This window comes from Pseudopodoces humilis, chromosome 17, assembly GCF_049639895.1.
Source record: "Pseudopodoces humilis isolate 2021_Gansu_Grassland_sample_001 chromosome 17, ASM4963989v1, whole genome shotgun sequence".
Classification (NCBI taxonomy): Eukaryota; Metazoa; Chordata; class Aves; order Passeriformes; family Paridae; genus Pseudopodoces; species Pseudopodoces humilis.
This window is the reverse complement of record NC_142216.1, coordinates 13,682,769-13,708,784: the sequence shown is the minus strand read 5'-3', so window position 1 is coordinate 13,708,784 and position 26,016 is coordinate 13,682,769. Positions and strand designations below refer to the sequence as shown.

Below are 26,016 nucleotides of genomic sequence, written 5' to 3'. Positions count from 1 at the left end.
ATCCATACGTGTAATATGATGTAAAAGATGTAAATCTCTATCTCATTTTACTATGCTTCACCCTGCATAGAATCCCAATTTTGATTTCTGTGTTCTGAAACTGCTCTCACATATGAAGGGCATTCAAGTAAGCAGAAAAACCTGTGGCTGTGAGAACAGGCATGAAACAAATGAGGCAAAAAGCTCTTAGACCCAACTCTCAGGGTAAGGCTGTGCAGCTGCTCCCACACAGCAACACGAGTTCTGTCAACACACCCATGTTCTCATTTTGTGTAGTTTTTCAAGCTTCTTTATTCTTTAGAAATACCATGATGTCTGACAAGAAAACAGTGCAAGAGTTGAAGGAAGCTTCCATGAAGCCATTTCTGCTTTTGAGGGGATAGAGACAACACAGAAAGGACAAAGCAGGAAGCAGAGGGAATGCACTGAGGGGCAGAAGCCTGACAAATACAGCTTGACAAGCACCCTATAAAAAAGCTATTTATCTGTCACAGCCTGAACGAAGTATTTTCTAGCACTAACACAGCATACAGTGCTACACAGAGGTTCAGTAGACAATGCAGGATTGCTCCACAACTCAAAATGCAAAAGAGTTGATATAATGGCCATGTATGTGTGAAGGGTGGCAGTGAAGCACACAGTCACCGCATGCATACTTTCACAGGTTAACACCACAGAAATGCACAGAGCTGCCAGTCTGTATTTATAGCTACATTATCACACCATTTACTTGTGCAATATAGATATCTCCTCTCAAGATTTACCAGCTGTCTTAATTTCTCAGGTAATCAAACAACTATTTGAAGTATTCTGTCAAATGAGCAGGGCTAGCTCTGAAATATTAGCCTTAGCTTTTCAAGGCCCTTGGGGTCTCCTTTTTTTTTTTTTTTTTGTACTGGGGCAACTTCAAGAGCCAAATGTGGAGACAAAACCCTGAAATTACTCACTCCAGTACAGCTATAGCAGCTACTCAAGGAGATTTTCATAGACACACGGATATGCTGCAGCAGTGACAGGGGTGAGGCACAATGAACTCTCCTCATCAGGAGACATCTCCTGCATCAGGAGTCTAAGAAGAAATGAACAAACTTCTAAGGCCCTTTGAGTTATTTCAAACACCAGGATTTCCCCCTTGGAACACTAACAGCCTCTGGAAAATTGTAAGCATGATATTGTGCCTAAATCTCACACAAACTAAGAAGGAAGCAAACTGTAAAATGTTCTGAGTGTGCTCAGGAGCAGAGGGGAATACAACAAACCACTGAATTTAGACAACATATCTGCTACTGCCTGTACAATTAAACAGGTCCTCCTTTAGGATTCCTTTCCCTAAGACTGCCATCCAAAACTCTCAGGAAAACTTAACAAACACATCCTGCAAATCCGTAGATGTCATTTAGATTTCTACTTAATCCTTGATAGCAAAGTATTTCCCAGTTTTAGTTGTTAAAATTTACAACTGACATTTCAGAAAATGTTTATTTTAAGATTTTATCGTGTCCTACCTATTTTTCTACTAAAGGCAAAGTTCCTTTGGTCAAAGAGTACTTTTATATGCAATAAAGATGCTTTGTACTAGAAGTAAGGCTTGGGCAATCCAGAATATGTACTCCATCAATGGAGACAATCAGTCTTTTCTTGCAGACCAGCTAATGATTATGAGAAAGCATTGATAATTCATCCACTTTTCCAGAAAATAAATATTTTCTGCCATTTCTGCCTACCACCTTTGCCACAAAAAAAAGCTGTAGCTATGCAAGCTCATTGGAAATGTGGCACTACTTCCTCTTGATCATATTTAACTCGAGATCTAAGAATAAAAAATGCAAATTATTCTATTTGAATCTAGCTTGGACCCATGCTAGCTAGTAGGCACTGTAGAACAATAGATCACAAACACACACTGTTTGGTTATTTGTAAATACAGGGAAAATGTTACCTTTAGCACAATCTGCTCCATGAAATCCTGGAAAACAATGGCAGACACCTGACACACACTCGCCATTCCCATGGCAGTGACGTGGGCAGTCTTGCACCGAGTCTGAAATTAAAGCATCACAGGCACATTAATTGGTTCCTATTTAGGCTAGAGATTTTTTTGTTTAGTTTTTCTGCATTTTAATTTGTCCTCAATACTTAGAAGCACAGCCTCTAATGATATTAACACCACAAGGTTCAGGTGAAGCAGTGAGTTTTGTGACAGCATGAGTACATGTAGAGATCAGTGACATACTAAAGTCACATATAAAGTTCTGGGCTGTATTAGAACCTGAAGTCTTCTGATAGTGCTGAAATCCTCTCTTCCAAAAATAAGCAGGGGCTCTTAAAACCTCTGGAGCCATGTTTGAGTTTATATTGGGTAACAAACACAATGCTTCCTCAGGAAAATCAACGCTCTCCCTTTTGCAATGAGAATTTGTTCTTGCTCAACCACTCCACCATGGGAAACTGATTGTCCCAAGGACTGTGCCTTCTTTTCCTTCCACAGGCATTTGAAGCCTCCTTAATTATGCTGACAAAAATATCTGCTGAACATGACAAAGAGGAGCTCTTTTGCTCTGGCAAATCTACTCAGTCCTTAAAAAAACTGAATTAAAAAGGTGCAACCGGCTGTGCAAGAGGATGAAGAAGAGTTGTGTAAAAACAGAGGACAAAGTTTAATATCAGAGTTTGAGTGACTGACTGAAATGTTGATGAGTTCAATAACATGAGAAGAGTAGACACATCAGCCTGATAACATTTCAGCTGTACCAAAATGCTTATTTTCCACTATTTCTGTTATCATTTTGATAAAGCAAACACTACTTTTCATTATAACAATCTAAAAACAAAATTCCATTTTTGAAATTAATTCTTGAAATTGTTTTAATTTGAAAGCTGTTGGATTTCAGTGGAACATATTTTCAACAGTGAATTATTGGAATAAAAATATAATTGGAATATTACTCTTCACTATCACTTCCTGTTGTTGTGGGACTGGTGGTTCCAAACTAAATGATTCTGTCAGCCCAGGCACCAAACCAGGCACCAAACAGAAAAAGAAATAACTTGGATTTGGAACTAGCAGAACTATAAAGAGTATTTTTATTTGTCAAATTAAACTGTAAAGAAGAAAAGGATTCAAGTAGAACTTTAAATCTAATTTCACAGATGCAGGACACCAAATACAAAATGTTTAAAGCAAATTTTCAAAGAGATGTCATTAGCTTGGCTTCTTGAAATGATTCATGTAAACAATGAAAAGAAAAATTGAAATGCAATGCTCAAAGATATCAATTTGTCTCATGAAGAAGCTTGTTTATAGATTTATTCATTATTTTGCTTCATGGCACACAAAAGCATTTTCTATGTATTCAAAATCATGGTAAATTTAGTATTGTCTGTGAGTTAACATAATTTCTGTTATTCTTCCTCCTCTTCTGCACCAGAGAGATGTTCAGCTGCTGCAGAGCCTTTTATTATGAAGCATCTGATACAAGGTGTGTGCAGAACCAGATAAAACACTGTATTTTTCTCTAGATTTCATTTCAATTACTATCATTGCTCTATCAAGTAGCCTAGCTGGCTATTACACCTTTGATGCTCTTGAAAGCTATAGCCCTGACCAGGCAACCCTTTAAAGGGCAGCTTATAATATCCTAAGGTTTTCTAAGCACAACAGGGGCATAACAAGATAGAAGCACAAATGTTCTTGTTTTTAGAGAAGTAGAAAAAGCCTTCTGTGGGAAAACATGCAAAAACAAAAAAATATTTATTTGTTTGTTTGTTTGTTTTTCAACATTTGTAGGAAAGTGTTCTTTTCATCTGAATTCAGGGTAACAGAAACAATTATGTTTGTACTTAATAACAGTATTGATTATCCACCTACACCCTTTGGGACTTAGGCCAACAAACTGAATGTTATACTAATGTAAAATGAAAAACATCTAAGCTGCATATGATTAATAAGGCAAGCCTAGAAAACACCTATGACTATGTTTCATCAAATCTAAAACCTAATTTTTACTTTTTACATTTTCCCTGAACTAAGAGGAATTACATATTTATACAACACTGTACCATTTAAGACTTTACCAGCCAGGACAGAATATCACATAGGATACCTCTGAATTTGTTATACCACTGTGAAAAGATACTCAGCAAAATTCATTAAGAGCTTCAAAGGTCAACAAATCTAATAAGGCTGGAGAATTTAGACTCAGTTTGATTTTCAACTGAATGTAATCCTATTCTAACGAAACTGCAGCTAGATGTTCTTCAGCCACGTTGAGGAGATGACTCACTATTAGGTGAGTGGTAAGCTGTAAAACAACATACAGCTAATTAACTGGCTCAATTAATCTCTAGGGTGGCTGCAAACAATAATCTCATTTGCAGGTATCAGTTTCTTGAGCTGTCTTTCCACCAAGATTAAACAGCTCTCCTGTTGGATACTATTCCACCTGAGTGTAAAGAAGCTTCTTCAGAGAAGCAAATAAAAAATATCAAAATGACAGATATAAGGGAGAGGAATATTAGCTGGGGAATGCTTCAAACCATGCTGAACTTTTCTGAGTCTAGTTTTCCAAAACTAAACTCAAGATCTATGGGAATACTAAAATATTAAGAGAAAAATGAGTGATTTGAAGTCAGCACACCCCATTACTGACTCTTTGCCAGAGCAGTGTTGAGAAAAAAAATGCACAGAATAACGTAAGGGCAAACAGGCCAGATACTGAGGACTACAGGAAAATATTACAACTTTGGGTAAGGGAGGATATAAACAGAGAGGAAAAATGCCCAGCTTATGGAAATACCTACCCAAAATGACTGTACTGAAGGAGACCACCTCTTTGTCCTTGCCATCATTGTAGAAGGCCAGGTGCCACAAACCCACATCCAAGTACTGAACGAACACGGCCTCGTTCTGAACCAGGGTCTGGATGCTCCGCCGCTCCCGGGGAGACTCCACCACACTCCACTTCTCTTTGCCATCCAAACGTTCCATGAAATCATACTGCAGGGAGGAAAAAAAAACCAAAAACAAGGGAAAAAAAAAAAGAGAACACAAACAAACAAAACCCCAAACAAACAGACCTGAATACAGAATGTTTTGGCTCAAGATCTGACTCTCTGTTTTCTCCTCTACCTTGTTATAAAATGGTATTTCTGGGAGAAATGTGAAACTAACATTTACTAGCTGACCATGGAACATAAAGAAGTTCTGTGACTTTTTCTTGAATAGTGACCTAGAATTATGCATCTTCCTTCTGCACAGGGGATCATAAAATGTACAAACTGAAAGGATGGCTTTTGAGAAAAAAATTGGAATCTATTATTTGACCCATTAATTGTAGGTTCTTACACAGCTTTCAGAGACCCAGGAGACCCACACCCTTTTCAAAGCAATCACCTGTAAAAAATTCATTCTTCAACAGGAACTGACATCTGAGCTGTAACTCCAGACACATCATTGAATGGAAGCCCCCAGAACATGAAACAGGAATAGAACTGACAGGAAATGTGTTTGTCTAATGTAACTCATCATCAGATAAAAATACACTGCACAAGCTTTACATCACAGAGTAAAAGTTGCTTACCTGAGGTTTTATGAGGAACAATCAGGGCAAGTGTGATACGAAAACCAGAGGGAGCATGGAAAGGAATAACACAAATAAAGGAATTGAACTTATATTAAGGAAAACTGAGATTTTCTGTTTGTATGGCTTCCAAATAAGGTAGAACATTGCATTAATCTTTGGAAAAGGGATCAAACAGAGCAAGTGATTATTTAGAGCATAAGAGCGATGGCACCATTAATGGCATGAAACTAAAAAAAGAAAGAAAGAAATTTAAGATGAATGTCAGATAAGCTTCCCATCTATTAAGCTCAGTAAATAGCCTCCCAATGGAGATGCCACAATTAAACAGGACTGGAAGAAATATTGGTTAGTCTACAACAGGGAATAACTCTGCATAACAAAGCAGCTGGGCTGGCTGTTCTAATAGGCTTTTTTTCTCTCTTTAATGTCTGTGATTCTGGAGCTCTCAAGCTCAACTGAGTAGATCTCATAGTCCCTATCTAAGGGAAGTCCTTAAGAAACACCAAAAACAATATATCTAATCTTTTGATAGCTGTATAACAAGTCCCCTATGAAAACACATCTTGTTTTAGACACATTTATCTGTGTAGGAGTAGATAGAGATAGATAGACATGTCTAAAGAAAGATGTATGTGTTCAATAAAATACTGTAATAGTATGTGCTTGCTTGCCAGTAGCTTCATTACATTTCCCTGTGTTATCTCTAACACTTCCAGGCCGTGACCACAACAGCTACGAGGAAACATCCACCTTCCCTTGGCTTTCAGTGTAAACAGACAGTGGTAACCTTGCCTCCTAAATGCAATAAACATCCAGAGAAGGCTGTTCTGCACACTGCATTCCACTCATCAACTGTGAGCCCTAGTAAATTATTCACCATATGTGATAAAATAATGAAGATTCTCCCTTCTAGTGGAAGAGACAGACAAATTTAACTCTCTAGTGCAATCACATCTATCCTAAACTGGGGTATAAAACCTCACCTTTCTAGCTGAAAACCTCTTATGTACCAGCACTATAAAGCCCTGGTATGTTCAGGCTTACAACAAAGGGAAATGTCTGGAAGATCTGTCGTCTTCCTGGTAAATATGTGGAACTGACACCAACCTGCAGCCTTTCCACAAAGGAAATCCATGTCACTGAAGATTTTGAGCCCAAATCTACTAATGTTGAGAGCTATCATCACAGTGAGTGTGTTATCCATTCTATCTTTTATTCTACGCTTTTAAAAGAGGGACAGGGTAAGAGAAGTGGAATAAAAAGTTCCACTCAATATCAGATTGCCATCCACTTGAGCCTTTTTCCACATATAATTTTTACAGGGAAAGGTAAATCAGATAAACTAGTAAAGTTCAGGTAAAGCATGCCAGGGATGTAGAGAATTGTGGCAAGCCAGTAACTTTCAGCATATGTGAGGTACCAAACACACATATATCTATCTCTGAAATCAATGGCATTTGGAAAGATTGCTAAAGCCCATTGTCTAACAGTCAGAGGTTAAGGACAGACTCATCACCTCCTTGGGAAATGTTATTACTTGGGCAACATCTTGGGAAAAAGAAATTGTGCTCTTCGGAACAATTGTTCACAAAGGGTCAACTAAGGAAGCAGCAATAAAAGCTGACATTTCTCACTGGCAACATGCTGTTCGTCTCTGCTTGTGCTGGCAGGTTCCTCTGCCTCCCTCTGTTTGATGCTGATTCTACCTCATATAGCAGAGAAAGCTCAGCAGTTGGCCAGATCGAAGGGGAAGAGTTTTCAGCCTGAAACTGCTTGAAGTAGTTTTAGCTGCAGAATCTCTTTTCACGATGATGACCTAGTGAGAGCAGGTCCCTTGGCACAACGATTTTAACTTTGGTACAATTAAGACTGGTATTACCCCTCTTTAACTGAACTATGACAAATAATTTAATGCCCAGGCAAAAGCAAAATGATCAAATCTGGATAACTCAGTGAATGCTGAAGTACCGGTGCAAAGCGATACAAAAAAACAAGAATGTATTTTTATCCCTCTTTGGATTTCTCAGAATAGAGGGGGGAAAAAAAATATAAAAAAGGAAGTTAATGTATCTGCTGGTGGTTCCCTGGGTGTATTAATCTTAATATGTCAGGAAGGACTAGATATATGTGCCCCAAAATCAAAAATCCCTGACTGAAGGGTCACCAGGATGACACTGTGAACTCATAAGACGATAAGATTTCTTCGCATGCTTGGCTGAATCATCATTTTACTTTTCATGGCCTGGTTGATTTTCTGATTTCCCACCCTTGCATGATTAATTACTTTTACATAATGTTGTGCTGGAGGTATCACTCTTGCTTTAAAGCTACTTATTGGCACATATGAATAGATTAGAAGACCCATCTAGGAAAAGGAGGCAAGTAATTTCATGATCATTAAAAAGCAACTGTGGAATTCTTAATCTAACACACACACACAACTGCTAAGGAAGAGGCCACTGAATCACATGAATTAGGGAATGGACATGTCAAACCAAATTAAATCTCTGAAGTAATTTGAAAGTTTCACTGACTTTTGGCTTTTTTTGTTTTCTTTTTTTATGATCCTTTATATTTCATGGCTTCATACTGAAAACCACATAAAAATGGCTAAAACAGCTCAGGAATAACATGCAGCAGAAATCCCAAATGACTATATCATCAGAGTTCAATTTTGCAGCAGGGAGTACTTACTATGATTAAAGCTCAATATAAGCAAGTGACTTGCCAGCCTACATCACTAAACAAATTCCAAATTCACTCTCTCGGTGAGTTTGTTTATTTTTACTACCCAGCATACTGAAATCCTACTGCTTGCTTTTATTTACAAACCTAAAATCTCATGCTAAGTTCTTTCTGGGCAATTTATTTTTTATAATTTCTCCGTACAGGGCTTTCTACCTTCTGATGCATTTTATTCACAGGCTAATAAAGACTTGATTTTTCTGGTAACCATGGGGAGTCAGAAAAACCATTTGGGAACTTTACACCAATGGTTATGTCTCCACCACTGCCCAGAGCCACCGAGCTCAGCCACACACAGGGGATGGAAGCCACTTGTGACCACTGCGAAGCAGAGAGAGCTCGCAGGGCTCAGGACTGCTAATGCAGAGAGCCACCATAATCTTCAGGGATTTTCATAGATTTGAAACAATTTGCATGCCTCCACAATGTGCCTAGGAGTTTTTGCAATTAGGAATTGAAAGGAAAGATCTCTTAGAGCTCTTTTCTCAATAAGGGATGCATATTCAACAGGAGAGGGGGAGCACGCTTGGCATGGTGGTGAGCATCTGCCTTTATGCCAAAGCCCTGTAGGATCTAAGCAGCCAGGGAAACATATGGCAGGGAAACTTGTTTGCAAAGTGCTCTAAAATTAGTTCTTCATAAAATCCAGTTGGTAATTATTCATTAAAATACAGCCACAAAACATCTGACACCCGTGGTGGCAGCCAACCAACCGGTTTGTTCCCACTCTTAGATGTGCCACAAGCCAGCCAGTCCAGGCCAGCCCCGTGGCCATCAGGCAACTCTGAGGTGCTCAGAGCTCCTAAAAGTGTTTGACCACCTGCTAAAAAACAAGGGAACACTGATGCTCCCCTGCTCTCCAAGTTGTTTTTATTCAAATAAAGCTGTTTCCTGTTCTGAATGAAAAGAGCTTTTTCATTTTGACATGAAAAATTTATTAAGTATAAACCGCGCTGCTGGAGATGAAAACAATCCAGCTCCATGCACTGTCCTCTCCAGACGTTCCAGTGAAGTTCCTCTCAGGTTACCTCATTTCATGCATCATTTGGAACGTGCTACCAGCATGTAGCAACACCATAATTGCTGTAAGCTCTGCAGAGTCACTTCATGCATTATTTCACATTTACAGTTTGTTTTCTGTACATTATCAATTCTATTAACAGACTCTCTTCTGCTAAATTCCTATTGATCATTCAAGCCTGCACTGTGCATTTTGTTATTTCTGCATAGCACTACACAGGTTGGAGGGATTTTGCCCAAAAGCACTGCATTCCTGTTTGTACTCTGCTTGCCACTCAAAACTGCATTTTTGCCTCTCCTCCAGAGCTTCACTCCCCATGCTCACGGCACACAGGCTGCATCCAGACAAGTTTACAGCTACATCAGTTTGACTGACTAAACCAGGCATTTGGAATATTTGCTAAACAGTAATACTGAGAAGGTTAAATCTCAGCAGGGCTCTCAGACAGGAACTGCATCTTGTTGTCTCAGGTTAATCATGTACCTAATTTGCTGATTATTGACTTGTTCCCACAAAGGATTTTACTCGGCTTGACATATGAGCACTGATCAGTGATGAACTGTCAAGCTGTTCACTGCTTTACAGCTCATGTCCCTACCCTACAGAAACAAGGATTTTAAATTTCAATTTTAAAATATCGTCTGGTGTCAACTTCAGACTGTTTTCATTCATACAAAAGTATTGTGCTCCTTTCTGTCAGAACAAGGCTTCTTTTCACTAACTCAGGTCTGTAACAGCTTGCCTTTCTTATTCTAAAATAATTTCTCTTGGTAGCAGCTTGACTGAATTTTGATTGCTGGGTAAAAATGCCATGGAATCTCCTGCTGTAGCACCCTATTAACAAGCACCAGGACCCTGCCTGATTGTGGGAAGTTTATGCTGGTTTATATTGCAGATTCAGACCAGATCTATACTAGTTTATACACAGCAGATTTCATAAACTCCACTTAGGAAGAGGTTTAGAACTGCTTCCTCTGAAGACTGGAAAACAAGTCCCCTGGGGAGGAATCCAGGTCAAGAAGAAACACAGATGATATTTCTCATTATTTAATTTACCAGAAAGGTCACAAAAATTCTATTCTTTCCATGTGAAGTGGAGTGAAAGAAAAAACCCGGCCTGATCACAGCCTTCTCAGATGAGAACATCATAATGAAACCTAGAACAAATACATCTGATCACACTGCAATATAAAGTTAATCCTGAATTAAAAAAAATGTATTTTGTACTACCAGGTACTTCCAACCGGATTTCTTGTAAAAGATACAGGCATATCTCTCTCTTTGTCATCTTCAAAAAATTAAAATTAACCTGTATTTCTAGCAAACTTTGATGATTGCTTCAGAGCTTTGGTAGCCCTAAGTAATTTTCACTTCATGATTTATACTTTTGTTTGTTCTCCTCAACTAAATTGTCATTTTATTCTTGATAGAATAGGGAAAGGGAGCACTAAAATTCTGAATTAAATGAGACATGTGCAATGAATGATGCCATTACCTCACTGGAACAGCTGAAGATCCACAGACATAATTTCACCCTCAAGACAGCATATTGAATGAAGCCTTACGGACAAAATCAAAACATTCTTAAGAAAGGCTCCCACCCTGGAACATTTTCTCTGAAGATATATTTTTGTGTTGCCTGGATGGCTGGAAATGACTGAAAATCAGTCAACAGCCTTCTGCAATTTCCCATTTCTTAGTCTTTGTATCAAATTTCAGGACACCATATGCTAACATGGAAAACTGACCACATGTCCTCCCCTCCTTGGGCTGTGCACTGCTGATCCTGGTTTCTTACCAGTCAGACACACTCAGTAACTCACAGAACATTGGAAAACAGCTTAACACAGTAAACTGATGAATTTTTCACAGCCAAAGCTCCTTCTGCACAAATTCTTAGAAGCAGAGGTAATAAACCCATATCAACCTCCTCACTCCTTTACTCCTAAGTCTAATCAAAGGTTTTGGTCCTCAACTCATCATTTTTGCCTCATAGATAACTGGACAGTTCTATCCCAATTTGTGCCAAGATAATATCAGAGATTTAAAACCCCATTTGAATGGCAGAGACATAATTACTTCTTTTATAAATGTATTGCTGAAGTATGTAACAACCTGAAATTGTTCAGATGAAGGTGGTTCAGTCAAATATCACAAATGAAGGAATTCAGGAAATCTCTACATTTGAATTCTGTAAACTCCAAAATAAACCTAATAAAGATGACCTAGATTTTGCATTCTGACATTCAAAGCCAACAAACATTGATAAAGTACCTGGGCATGTGATGGTGGGAGTCCTCTTCTTATATAAACACCAAAAAGAGCATCCTTCCCTAAGGATATGTTGAACTTCAGGAACTGTGGCTGGCTGATATGGATCTGAGACCTCCAAAAAACTCCGGGGGGCACCTCCTGGGTGACCCTGTGGCCAACTTCTGTTTCTCCACTATCTATGCTGCTATTCCTAGTGACCCATGGTCCTATAAAACAAAAGCAAATATAAATCAAATGAGATAACTGGCTTTAATACAGGTAGTTTTATTCATTCAAGATGAATATCTGTGGCAGTGACACCTCTTAAATCAAACTAACTTTTTTATTCTAATGTAATCTGCCTGCTGTTTCAATCAGCATGTAAGAATTTGGCCCTTATATCTGAAACAAAACCTGTGCAAACCTTTTCTTCTGTGGAGCATCAGCAATCTTCTCATCCCTCAAACGCTTTAATTCTGTGATTGCTCCTCACTGATCAAACAGCAACAGCAGAGAGTCAATTAAGCACATGTGAATCCCCCCGTGCTCCTTTCAGTTGCATCTTGTACACAAGCAGGGTATAAAAATTGCCAGAAAGGTGAACTGAAGGGTAACTTCAATTAAATGAACTGATTACAAGTTTTTATTACCACTGTTTTCTTTACTAAAGTAGTCCAATAAACTTTAGGTCACAGACAAGAGAGTTGACAGAAGAAATGGAATGCCCACAAAAGGGTTTAGAGGACAATTTCTGTACTCTAACTTACTTCTTCTCCCTGAAACAGAGTTAGCACAGCTCAGTGCAGTGCCTTTTAAGTTCCCTCTGCCTGAAGCAGGGTCTATCTACGAGTCTTTTTCCCTTGTGCTGTGGTTAGTTAAAATCCATCATTTGATGGTTTTTCAGCATGCATTATTGAAGACAAGATACAAGACCTTTCTGGTTGAGTGCTCTGGCTTTCAGCCCATGAAATACTCAACCCTTAAAATATGGTGCAAATCCCTTCTGTTCTCAACTGAACAGGTTCTGAGGCTACACATATTTTAAACATGGAGTGCAGAACACGGAGTTAACAGTGTTTTTAAGCTACAATATGCAGCAACGTTTGATTCTGTGTTTGCATTTCCAAACAACATGGTGAGAAATCCATTTAAAAATTCTTACAACAGACACTGTAACAAACCAGGAACCCACAGAAAATATCTGTTAGCATTCACAGAAATTTAAAGGTATCACTAATACCACTATTACCATAGACTGGATGGTAGTGATACCTCTGATACAACCTGACAGCATTTGTAAAAAGGTCAGTGTTTACTTCAGGGGGGGTTTTCTGCTGTGGTGGAATGCTGTTTTCAATAAATGGCAAGTTACTTTTGAAATATATTCCAGCACTGTATGAATGTAATGGGATGGCACAGAACAACATATAATTCCAGCAGGTAGGTACATAACAGCTTTTCTGTCTTGACTATCTTTAATTGAGAGAACTGCAAAAGCACGGTTTCAATTATAGATTCTAAATTATCTGTGTTAGCAGCACTTACACTTGTACATAATGAAACAGATACTATGTTGGCAGTGTTTTGAAATGGTAAAAGAATGCTCTGAATACCAACTGCTATACAGTTTTTGGCAACTTTTCATTTCCTATGGTAATGGGTCTACAATAACATCATAGCACTAACAAAGAAAGCAGAAGAAGCTGCAACAAGAGGCTGCAAAGAAAGGAAAAATGGCTGAGAGTGTCAAGCAATGTGCCCTTAGAGCCACCAGAAGTGTGGAGAGCAACCAGATCAAAACACGTCCTGCTTCATGGAAACGACAGGAATTCATTTCTAGTGGATTACTGCAACAGAGGTTATCTCAAGGTTCCTATCTCAATGAAGGCAGGCATCTTCTCACCAGAATTTAAATTAGTTCTTACCCACCCATACAGAGAGGAAAACCAGGGACAGAGAAGACACCAAAAATCACCTTTGGCATGTTATGCTGGAAGCACTGGCAGAGCTGGGAAATCAGCAAAAGACTGCAGGCACCTTCACCTCCTTTAAGAACATTACATTTACTGCACAATTGCAACATATGGTAGTAAATGATGAATATTTTTTCAGTATTCTTAGAATAATTTTTTTTGGAAGAAGACTAAGCATTCTTTAATGAAGATCAACAGTATCTAAGATGCAAAAGGCTCCTTGACACGCTAAAGAACCTTGTTCTTCAGGAGCAATATATCCATAGCCAACCAGTCAAAGAAAAAATAATTTCCAGGAATTGTTATTATTATCCAGCGTACCAATTGTCTGTAGCATGTGCATGGTAAGACCACAGTAGTCTCTGCTGGTAATTATAGTTTCACAGGCTATTAAAGCAACTCCAAAAGTGTCAATGGCTTTTGCTAATTATGTATATATTCTCTAGAATTGTAACCTTGTAAATAAATTTAGTTTTAAGAGAGGATCAAGTTTTAGTATTTCTGGATAAATTTTGCCTCAGCTTCCTTTGGATATCCAAAGTTCTGCTTTGTATTTCTCACTGGGAAAGGGCATTTTTCAGGACTCAAGGATCCTCAATTCATCAATTAAGCTAAAACAATAAAATTTCAGCCATCAGGCAAACCAGAGGTACATTCATAGTATTTCAGCATGCAAAGGTGAAAAAATATATTGAATGTCACCCTTTCCCCAAAAATACTACTGGAAGAGCATTCCTTTGTATTTCTCATCAAAATGTTGAAGTTATCATGGTGAAATAAAAATTGGTGAAAACAGCAGAGGAGACAATTGAATTTGTAGTTATTACTGAGCCTAGAGACATGATTCAGGTTCCTAACACTGAAATGATTCTGTTCACTTTGATGTTATCCTTGGAAGCATCTCCCCACAGATGCTCTGCTTTATTTTGCTCTACAACACAAATGACCTGGTTTCTAGTTCTCCAAACCATCCCTCCTGGAACATCTTAGGAAAACCTCCCCTAGAAGGGAATTGTGACAGGGGGTCAACACAGCAGGGGATTTTAAGATCAGGTTAAGATTTAAGAGTTCTCACAAGTGATGGAGATGTATTTAACCTGAAGCAAAGAATGGGGCAGATGGGTGACTCTTTTCAGTCTGTACTTCTGTAGTGCAGCGCCATACCCAGCCTGTGTCACATCTGCAAGGAACAGCTGCTGCCTCACCTCTGGCATGCTGAAAGGATCCTTTCCTTTTGCTTTTAAGAATTTAATTCATGATATCCTGTTTTTTATGGAGCTACATTACAATGCTGTAATAACAAAATTTAGAAATGCTTGAAGTTCAACTAAAATCTAAGTTTCACACTTGCAAGCTTAGCTAACAACTTATAAAGTTTTAAGTCCAACAAGACATCAATAAACTCTAAAGATTATGCATTATTAAATCATGCTCTCATAAATTCCTGTTGAGTTACCCTTGTTGGTATGAGGCACAAAACTAGAGACAGCATCCTTGTTCTGCTCCTTGCTCTGATACTGCCAGTGCACCATGATCTTGCTGTTCTCAGATGCCTACTTGTAAAACAGAATTATTAACAATGACAGAATTATTAACCATTCTCACCTTGAAGATGAGGAAGGCAGAGCAGTAAATATAAATATTACAGGAGGTGTATCAACACTGGCCTCTTCCCATTCCTTCCTCCCCAGGAAATAAATACAGAGTAGATATAACTGCAAAGTAGATATGGCCACTGAATCTGCCTTAGTTAATAGGCTAAAATTTATCTTTCTTCAACCTGAAAAGCAGACCATCATCCTAGCTTTGGTATCTGCAATGCATTTTTCTGCACTAACAGCTTCACTGGCAAACCCTGTCACTAGAGACTCAAACTTTTATTGTAGCTCCCTTCACTCCTCACCTCCTAATGCAGAGAATGTATCTTGCCACCTGACTCACTCCCCTCCAGCTATTTTTAGAAGCTTTTCCATGTGATGGACCACTGCAGATCACATTCAAAGAGCATCAACTACATTTAAGTGAAGTTACAGATGTGACAAACTGACAAATTTGTGAAGAAAGACCAACCCAAACTACTCATACTGCTGTGAACAAATGAATCCCAAGATCATTCTCTCTGTTGTGGGTGACTGTTGTAAAGTTCCATGTTTATCTCATAACCCCATAGATACTTGATTTTTTCCCCTGTCATTTTCTCTCTATAAACATCTACAAAAGAGTTTTAAAAGCATACTTCTTCATCTTACCCAGGGGAGCCATTTCAATCACTCAGTCAAACATATATTCATCAACTAAATAACACTTACTCATTTAAACTGCTGTTTTATTTACCCAGCTGAATTACTATTTTGGCATATACATTTGAAAAGACTGTTTTAGCATTCAAGAGTATTTGCCTTTGAAGCTATCAGACAGGCAATCCATGACAACAGCAATGCAAACTCCCCCTGCTAAGTTGTCAGCAGGTCTCATCTGTGAGCTGGAGGTCAGATTCAAGGTGGCAGTGGATGGGACATGCCCAGTCAGCCTTTAATTTAACTGATGTCAAGCAGTGTCAGCTATGCAGGCAGAGCTGTATTTACACTGAAACCAGATATACTTGATTATTTATAACTACAGTATCCTACACTGTAGCTAAAATTAAAAATAAAAATGAAATCTGGCTACCAGCAGTGTCACACTACAGACATCACATTTAAACAGCAATTAACTCCAGTCCTGTGACTGTGTGCCTCTATCATGGGGATGACTGCAAATTGCATCTTGATAGCACTCTTGAAAAATATCTAGCAGAATAACCATTCCAATGGATCAGAAATGAACTACCAAGATAATGTGGACAACCTCAAATTAAATACAAGGAATAAATTCCACCAGGGTTGGTTAAACTTTCTTTAACTTCTTTTCCTATAATTCTATATTTCTTATAAATCACTGCTAAAAACACAGCTTACCTTTTTTTATCTAGCTTATTTTTCTGTTGTTCTTTTTATATAGCCAGGGATCTTCACAGATTACTTGGAATTCTAAAGAAATTTATGGTACAGCTGTGTAAAGGAAACCATTCAATATAAAAATAGACTGCACTGACTTTTTGCCAAAAAAAATTGTGTGAGAATTACTATGGTTCTTCAAAATAATTTAACTTTTTTCCTTAGGTAAATTTGCTACTTATATGACCAAACATATCTTATTGTTCCAGAAAGGCAAATAAAATAAAGTAGAAAATATATTTTCTATGCAAATCTCTTCAGTGGAAAAATCAGTGCTATGCACTGTTACCATACTGACAACTCCCTATATGAACTTACACTTCAAATTATCTAATATCACCTAAGTGCCCTAGGACTCAGGTGAGAACAGATTATTTCTGGAATGTGTACAATAGATTGACTGCTACTGCAAAACAAATTCCCCCAGCTGTAATGAGCTAAAAAGCCAGGCAATGACAATTTGTTAGGAGGAGCTGCTGTGGCACATTTGAACTTCAGTTCTGCTGCAGATGATGAGGTACCAATGAGCTCTGTTTTAGGAAGAGAGGAGGAAGGAAGCTTCTGACTGCATGAGCTTTCAGAAATCCAGGAAAACAGCTTCTGGTACAAAAACAAAACCTCAGGTTGTCTGGTCAGAAGCCTAAATTTCTATTGGGCAAGAGGAAATAAAAAGAGGAAATCCCTTTGAAGAAGAGAATGTCTGTAAGAATGTCTGTAAGAGCCTGGCTCTGGGTCAGCTGCAGCCAGTCAGTGTGGCAGTGAAATGAAGTCTTTTGCTTTTAGTAAAATATGACAAATCTGATACACCTAAAAATTCAGGCACATCTTCACATTCATGTGAGCATGGCTTCACAAGAGTCATTGATTTCAGTATCAAAAGCAAATTATAACTGAAATAAAATTAAGATCTGTTGGTTCACTGTATTTCACAAAGAGCAAATGCATACTGGGATGGATTTCTAAATCAGGATAACAATCATCTCTGATGGCATATACCAAACTTCATCACCTGACTTTGAACAGAGCAACTCACACTATCACCATTAACAAACCCACAAATCTAAAATTCCTCTTCTGTTGAATTTAGCCAAATCCTTTGCTTTTCTGAGACAACCCTTGAGTCTGGGGTATTTTCAGAAGACCACATCTGCAAGTCTTCATAGCCTCCATCTTAACACTTCTGCTTGCTAACGTGTTAATTAAGACCTACATTACATTAGCCACATAACTACTTAATAAGATTAATCCACCTGGAAAACGATGGCTCGTCTTGATTAAGCTGGATGAAGGAAACAGAAGTGACATTTAAAACACATTGGCTGTTATTCCATTTTGATCGTCTGTCTGGCAGGAAACAGTGCAAACCGAGAGATTCATGTTGTTTACACTGTTAATGAGGGATGAGTTTATCTCTTACAAGACAAGGAGCTGCCTGCAGCTGCCGCCGAGCCCTTCCAGCGTGCGCAGGGTCGCTTTCAGCGGGAGCGCGGTCGGGGGCAGCAGCGGTGCCTCAGGCAGAGTCAGGAGCTGCTCTCTTGGCATCTGAAGCCCAGCTCATCCTTCTGTCAGGATGGCACATCCTCCCCTTTCAGAATCTTGTTACTCCTTCAGCATCGCCTGTGCGCTGCATTGCTAATAAAATCTCGGAACTATTAGAAAACAAGTTGTGTGCGAACCGAAACGTGACTCGCAGCTGCAGCATCTGGCAGAGCTCTCAACGTGGTTTGGAGAGAGCTGGACACAACCTGTACAGCTCCACAATGACTGCTGAGCTCAGCTTCCCACACCCATCCAAGGCACATTGCTGCTACATCTGTACAAATCTGGTTTTCCTCTCTCTCATCTCAAGCGAGTGAGATGGTGCCAGATTTAACAGCTAATTAAACTTTCTTTGTTTCGTTATTGACATTATATTTGTAATTCTGAATTTGCTATCTGGAAACAAGCATTTTATATGACACATCTAATATTTAATAACTCTAATATTTTTGAAAAAGCCTTTCTGAAATCCACACACACTGTGGCAGACTTTGTGAAGTACCTCAAAGTGAGCATTAATTTGGATCAGGTTGGTTCATCCAAAGACAAGCAAACCCTGGATTATGTGAGTATCAAAACACAAATTCATATCAACTTTTTCCAAATAGTCAGTGTATTTATTGTACCTAAAGTGATCTTTCCACAACTGTCCACAATTATTTTTGGTGTCTTTTAAAATGGGAGGTTCTAGAATCAGAGATCACAATCTCTTCCTGTGTTTTTCAGCTCTCTAGAACATTACTATAGCAAATAATCAACATAAAAAATACTAAGTCAATATTTAATTACTAGAAAATTCGCTAAATCTATACCCTAAACAAAAAAGTTGATACTAAAGCATTCTTTATATGGGTTTTCAGCAGGGGTTAGTTTGGATATTTCCATATAAATTGAAGGATATCTTAGGTGTCCTCTGAAATTATTAAAGTTGAATTTACAGCATATTCTGTCAATTAGAAAGGAAACATAGCCATAGATTTTATGGAAATGTGTATCTAGCCCACCACATAATTTTAAATGTAGAAAACTTTTGGCATAGAGTCACAGAATTCAGGCACAGATAAATCCCATAAGATCATCTATTTCACTTCTTTTTGAAGAAGCAATTATTCCCAAACATGCCTCTTTTCTTTTTCCCCCATTTTCCCCTTAATTTAGATTTATTACACCCAAATTCTAACATTATCCTTACACAACGTAAGATATACATAAGAGATAAACGGGCTTCACTCTCAGAAGGATTTTTTAATGTCATTACAATCTATCTCATCCCTGTAGAAATTCCAAGGCAGTATCAGGTTTTGGGGTTTTATGCACTATGAAGGGATGCTGCCTTATGATCTCTATTAAGAAAGAAATTTTTGTCTCCTAATTTAAATCCCTAGTTGAACATAACTTTCACAGCATGGTGGACTTCACTTGCAGTTTTAAAGCAGCACTGAGGATTGTTCTGCCCATTGCTCTTGCCTCCTCCTTTCAGACATACCCACTATTAGTGAGATGTAGTGTGTAATTACAAAAAACCTGAAACTGTGTTATCTTAATAGTGAATTTTGTTTTCATTCAGATAGGAAAATGCAGTAATAAAGTAATTTACATTCCTCTTAAATTGCAGTTTTATTATTTCCTACCAGAATTTAGTCTCTTAATAAGGAACAGGCAGATCAAATTGAATACCTGCTTTTTTTTTCTCTTTTTTTTTTTCTCCTTTCAAATTACTCTACTTTAAAATGCTTTGCTTGCTGAGTAGGCACAGCTTGTGTTTGAGTGGCCCTTCTCAGACTAAGGGTTAAAGGTTTCTTTGGGAGACCCTTGTTTTGAAAAGAATGGCTTCATCCTGAGTTGTGTCAATTATAGAAAGGTCACTCTCCACAGCCAGAGCCCTGAAATGGTTGTTGTGTTAAAAGCTGTCAGAGGCTTTCCTAAAAACTGCTGGGATAGCAATATTAACTTGGACATAATAAAAAGGAAGGTGAGGTAGAAAAACTTTTCACCCTTCCCTGCTCTAAGAATTTGTCTTTTCGATATTCCTTGTGTTCATCCAAACTGTCATTCATTTTATTCCACTGTGGAAGTTTACTTGCCTAAATATTGTTCTTCCTCCTTCCCCCACGTTATCAGCATTTCAGCAACCTTCCACAAAATGTCAGAAGAACAAGTAAACTTTTCCAGCATGCTCTAAGGAAAGCTAACTGCAGCAATTTAAGACATAACCAGCAGTTCTGTCTCCTTGTCTCCTCTACAGGAGGTTACCACTCCCAAAACAGCATCTCAGCCTCTTCAAATGTGCAAAGCTAATTAGAGTGGGGCTGGGATAAACTGCCAGAATTTGCACTGAAGTGCCCCAGGCAGATGAGCACATTCCAGTCCTGCTGCCCTATATTTGCACAGAGATTGCAACAAAAAGCTGCAGGGAGGGAATTGGGAAAGGTGTTAAAGCCCTGCAGTTGTCTGCTAAATGACCATAATTACCGACCTGAGCTCTTCAGGATCCTGCCCAAAACCACAGGGTCTCTCACCTGTGCACAACCTGCAGGCAGTTCAGCAGCAATGCAAACACTCTGCACTTAGGGATGTGCTGTTCATGCACTTCGACCTACAGCCAGCCAGAGACGAAAGCCAAACCAATGAACACTTGTCTAAAAATGTTCAGGTTTTTGGCACCATCAGGATGTAGGATTTCAAGACAAGGAGGAAGTCAATACTGGACCCTCCATGGAACACATGGAGAAGCTGAGGTGCAGCAGCATCACCATTTATTGAAAACAGAAGCAAATCCATGAAATGATCAAGCTCATAAAAGAGCAACTCAGTTTCCTTTCCCAGCTCTATTTTAAGTGATTGTTTTCCCAATACAAGTGTCCTGTGTCAGCATTTGCTTCTAACACTTGCTTTGGCAATTACCAAGCTTAACATGAGCCTGAGTGCAAGACAGTGCTCAGTCTCTGAGTAGAACTTTTCAGGTGACAAAAATCAAGTGCTCAGACTTCTCCTGTTACAGTCACACCATCCACCATCCCAGCACACTAAAGTGTGGGAGGTGCTTTGTTTAACTGCAACATTCTGTTCTGCCTTCCCATAATTTTTGTAATAACCAGAGAAGACCTTACTGTGATGCAGCAAAGAAAACCCCTGAACCTCACCAGTAAAAAGCATTCCATTTAAATGATTAAAATAATTTTTGTGACACGTAACTTCTCTGTGTTTTTAACATGTATTCTCAGTTTAAGAAAGTATTTCTGGTTCTAGGTTTTACTTATTTTTTCTTTCCACTGCCATGTCTTTGTCATCTTCCTCAGTTTTTCTTTAAGAGAAAAAGAAACCATTTGTTGTCTAATTTCTCACATGAATATCACAGGACAGACTGTTTACCATGGGTCAAATTCTGCTGTCCTTGGTGTTTGCTATTAGAATTCATCTGAGAAAGAAGAACCAGGGATGTGGTCCTGGCTGCAAGCCAGTTCTTGACTTCTCTCAAGCACTAAACCAAGCTTTTCACAGAATCTCAGAACGGGTCAGGTAGGAAAGGATCACAGTGAGTCATGTTCACCTCCTGCTCCAGCAGGGTCATCCCAGAGCACAGGGAAAAAAATTGTGTCCTGAAGGTTCTGGAATATCCCCAGTGAGGGAGATGGGGACAATATGATCCAGTGCTTGGTCACTGCACAGGAGTTCTGCCTCACGCTCAGGTGGAGCCTCCTGGGCACCAGCTCCTGCCTGTTGCCTCCTGTTGGAAGCACTGTGAAGAGCCTGCTCCATGCTCTGGGATATTTACACAATCAGTGAGGTCCCCTCTCCGTCACCTCTCAAAAACAGCCCCAGCTCCCTCAATCTCCTCTTTCTCTGAGATCTCGAAGCTATACCTGGAGAAAGAACACGTAGCCAATAAAGCCAAGTCCATGGCAGCGCAGCTTCACAAGCGATAACGCACAGGAGATAACGCACGGGATGGAGCGCGAGCGCCCGAGCACGCGGCCGGCGCGCAGGGGAACGCCGAGAGCCACAGGGGAGAGCATGGGCGGCGTTCTGGGGCTGTGGGCAGCGTTTTGGGGCGGTTTCTAGGGGTTTGATGGCATTTTGGGGAGATTTGTGGGGGTTTGATGGCATTTTGGGGAGATTTGTGGGGATTCAGTGGCGTTTTGGGGTGATTTGCCGTGGCTCAGCAGCGTTTTGGGACCGTGTGGCAGTTTTGGGGCAGCTCAGTAGCATTTAGGGCAGTTTGTAGGGGTTCAGCGCTGTTTTGGGGTGATTTGTGGTGGCTTGGCAGCGTTTTGGGACAGTTTGGGGCAGTTCAGGTGGCGTTTAGGGTGTCGTGTGGTGGTTCAGATCGTGTTAAGGGATGGTAGTGTTTTGTGGCGGCTGGCATTTAGGGGTGTTTTAGGGTGGTTCAGGTGGTGTTTTGGGGCAGTGCAGGTGGGATTTTGGGGCATTTTAGGCTGGTTCAGTTAGTGTTTAGGGCATTTTGTGGCGGTTTGGGTGGTGTTTAGGGGCGGTTCGGGTGATGTTTAGGGCGGTCCGGGTGATGTTCAGGGGCAGTTCGGGCGGTGTTTAGGGGCGGTCCGGGTGGCGGTTCGGGGCGGTCCGGGTGATGTTCAGGGGCAGTTCGGGCGGTGTTTAGGGGCGGTCCGGGTGATGTTTAGGGCGGTTCAGGCGGTGTTTAGGGGCAGTTCGGGCGGTGTTCAGGGTCGGTCCGGGCAGTGTTTAGGGGCGGTCCGGGTGATGTTTAGGGCAGTTCGGGCGGTGTTCAGGGGCAGTTCGGGCGGTGTTCAGGGTTGGTCCGGGCAGTGTTTAGGGGCGGTCCGGGTGATGTTTAGGGCAGTTCGGGCGGTGTTCAGGGGCAGTTCGGGCGGTGTTCAGGGGCGGTCCGGGTGATGTTTAGGGCAGTTCGGGCGGTGTTCAGGGGCAGTTCGGGCGGTGTTTAGGGTCGGTCCGGGCAGTGTTTAGGGGCGGTCCGGGTGATGTTTAGGGCAGTTCGGGCGGTGTTCAGGGGCAGTTCGGGCGGTGTTTAGGGTCGGTCCGGGCAGTGTTTAGGGGCGGTTCGGGGCGGTTCTGGCGGTTCGGCAGGGTCGCTCGGGGCGCGGCGCGGACCCACCTCTGCCGGCAGGCGGCGCGGGCGGGCCGTCCTCGCCGGGCGGGCGCAGCCCGTTGTTGAAGGTCGGAGCCTCGGCCGGCTGCAGCTGCCAGTTCAGCCCCAGGAGATGCATGGCTGCGGACACAGGGGACACAGACAGCGGTCAGCGCGGCTGCGGACACCCGAGCGCCTCGCGGCTACGCCCCAGAACCACTCGGCTCGCAAGGATGGGGATGCGCTAAAAGAACAGGCACAAAACGCCCCGCACACCCCATCCCATCCCCCAAAAATCCAAGTGAACAAAAGCGAGCCCCGGTGGCTCACACGCATCCGTGTGGCACTGAAATACAAAAGGCAAAATGCTCACAAGCCTGGGCAGAGCCGGCACCACGCGAACACTTTCCCGACTCACAAAGTGCGGGGGACGCATGGGGAAACAAAGCACTTGGTGCAAGTACCAGCTCCGAGTTTAAATTATAGGTGGTAATTTATATGTTGATTATAAAATTGGCTTTAGCCCTATGTAAAGTAGTGACTTGGTAATGCAATTGTTTTGTGTTAGTATAACTTATTTAAATCAATACATTAGAATAACAGAATCACAGAATGGTTTGGGCTGGAAGCAACCTGAAAGATCATCCAGCTCCAATCTCCTGCCAGGGGCAGGGACATCTTCCACTAGACCAGGTTGCTCCAAGCCCTGCCCAACCTCACTGTGAACACTTCCAGGGCTGGGGCATCCCCAGTTCATCTGGGCAACCTGTGCCAGGGCCTCACCACTGTCAGAGGCATTAATTTCTTCCCAATACCCAGCCTGCCCCTACTCTCAGTGTGAAGCCATTATAGAGCCTCTATCTTCATTTTGGAGATTGAGCTTCCCTGACCAAGCCTGTGCTGTGCCAATCCTTTCACCTCCCCGTTTTTTGAGCCCATGGCCCCAAGCCCTGGCCATCCCTGGGGCAGGGACCGGTCCGTGTGGCCGTGTCAGAGGCTGTGCAGCCGCCCCTGGAACACGAGCTGAGCGGTGGGAGCGAGGCCAAACACGCACAGCACAAGTGCCTGAGTTATAGGCACTGTGGCAGGGCTAATTGAATAAGTCCTGTGCATAATGCATGAGACTTGACAGGTCTGAATCATTCAGCCCGTGGATTTATGTGCATCTTCACCTTGTATAAACACAGCTACCTGCACACTCTCATCACATTATCCCCATGGCACTCTCAGTACAGAGCAGCCCACCAAGCTGCTTCTTTCCCTTTCTTTGCATCTTTCTGCTTACACAGGATGTATGTAAACCTATACACCACTGAGAGCAGCGTTTCCAGTTATGTCAAAAGGTGTTTGAGAGGATTCACTGGCAATTTGTGCACAGGAAAAAAAATTATGATTATGGGCATCCTTAGAATTGTTCTCTTCTGCAGTGTCAGATCCACATGAGATTATCAGATATTTTCCATCCAATTCAAAGTGTTTATAGTGGTCACAAATGGCCCAGCAATGGCCACACACTAAGTGTTCAAAGAGTAGATGCTGGGATAGGAAAGGTAAAACACTTCTCACAGAACCTGCTATTTACAGTGCTGGAGCTCCCACTCAGATAATCTCAGAATGCAGGGAGTCAGTTTAGATGTGACTGATTCATATGCGCATTCCTAAGCCCCAAGAAAACAAAAAGCACTCCCCACCCCCAGAATCCATCTACCCCAACCCCTGGAAATCTCTCAGCATGCAATCTATGCTGAGTTTAACCTCTGTATTTTTGACAAAAGCAGCAGGGGAGCAAGACATGTTTCCTAACACCATCTTCCCCTGGATATCCTATGGACTAAGCTTTGCCTAAGAATAGTAACTAAAATCAGGAGACATTTTCTGAGAAGAGGGCAGTTGCCAGATTTCACATTTATGCTGAATTTTCACATTTTGTTTCTATTATGTCAAAGTACCTCACAAAAACAAACAAAAAAAATGCCTTGAAGCCTCTGGTATGTAATATAACAGACATGAACTTAAAAAGGATGTTTTGCAAAGAAACTACTCAAAATTTATTTCTACATGTATGTAGAAAAGTTTAAGAATCCTTGGAAAATACACAACAAATTTATGTGGGATCAAATGATTTATTCAATTACAACTTATTTGTCTTGCCAAAACAAACATTTTAAAAAGCTTTTTTAGTCTAATCTCAGACAACAAATTTTTTTCTTTTATTTTTTCAAAGTACAGCAAATGAAACTGAAAAGTCATTCCCAAAGCTCAAACCTCACCAAACTGCAGCTTATCCAGACTGCCCCACTGAGCAGAGACAGCTGTGCTGGGGCTGGGACAGCAGAGGAGCAGCTCGGGGTGGGTTTGTGCTGTCAGCAATTCCCACACCCTGCATGGGCACCACATTCAGCTGGATCAGCCCCAAAAGCCAAAAGTGCATAAAGATTAAGTGAATTTCAAAGCCCTGCAATGCAAACAAGTCACAGAGGAGAATTAGACTTTTGTGTTTTAGACTCTCAATATGTCTATTCAAAGTTGCCATTTTTTTTATTTTATTTTATTGGGAGTGTAACCATAAATGTAGGTCACTTGCAGAGATGAAAGCCTGCTGCTTCAAGTATGAACCAGTCCTTACAACAGAGAGATAAAGAAATTCTAATAGTCTGTCCAAGAAAATTATAGTTGCTACCTTATAATTACCAGGTAAATTCAGACAAGGAATTATAAAAGATCTTATTAACATGGTATTAAAAAACCCCTGTGATCCATCTGCTTCCAAGCACACCGTGGTTTCATTAATAACTGTGTTTTAATCATGGATGCACGTTAGGTAGGAGCAATTAGAGCTCCT

At 40.6% G+C, this 26,016-nt stretch overlaps 1 protein-coding gene across 5 annotated transcripts in view; it reads right to left on the bottom strand.

Moving 5' to 3' along the window:
• The window catches only part of TENM2 (teneurin transmembrane protein 2), a 619,855-nt gene that overhangs the window by 99,415 nt on the left and 494,424 nt on the right, over positions 1–26,016 (bottom strand). For all 5 annotated transcript variants that reach the window (XM_088063463.1, XM_088063464.1, XM_088063465.1 and 2 more), the window contains 4 exons: positions 23,202–23,315; positions 11,623–11,828; positions 4,801–4,996; positions 1,940–2,041 (listed from right to left, as the gene is read on the bottom strand). In XM_088063463.1, the coding sequence (XP_087919589.1) occupies positions 1,940–2,041; positions 4,801–4,996; positions 11,623–11,828; positions 23,202–23,315 (618 nt within the window). The remainder of the gene's footprint in view (positions 1–1,939; positions 2,042–4,800; positions 4,997–11,622; positions 11,829–23,201; positions 23,316–26,016) is intronic.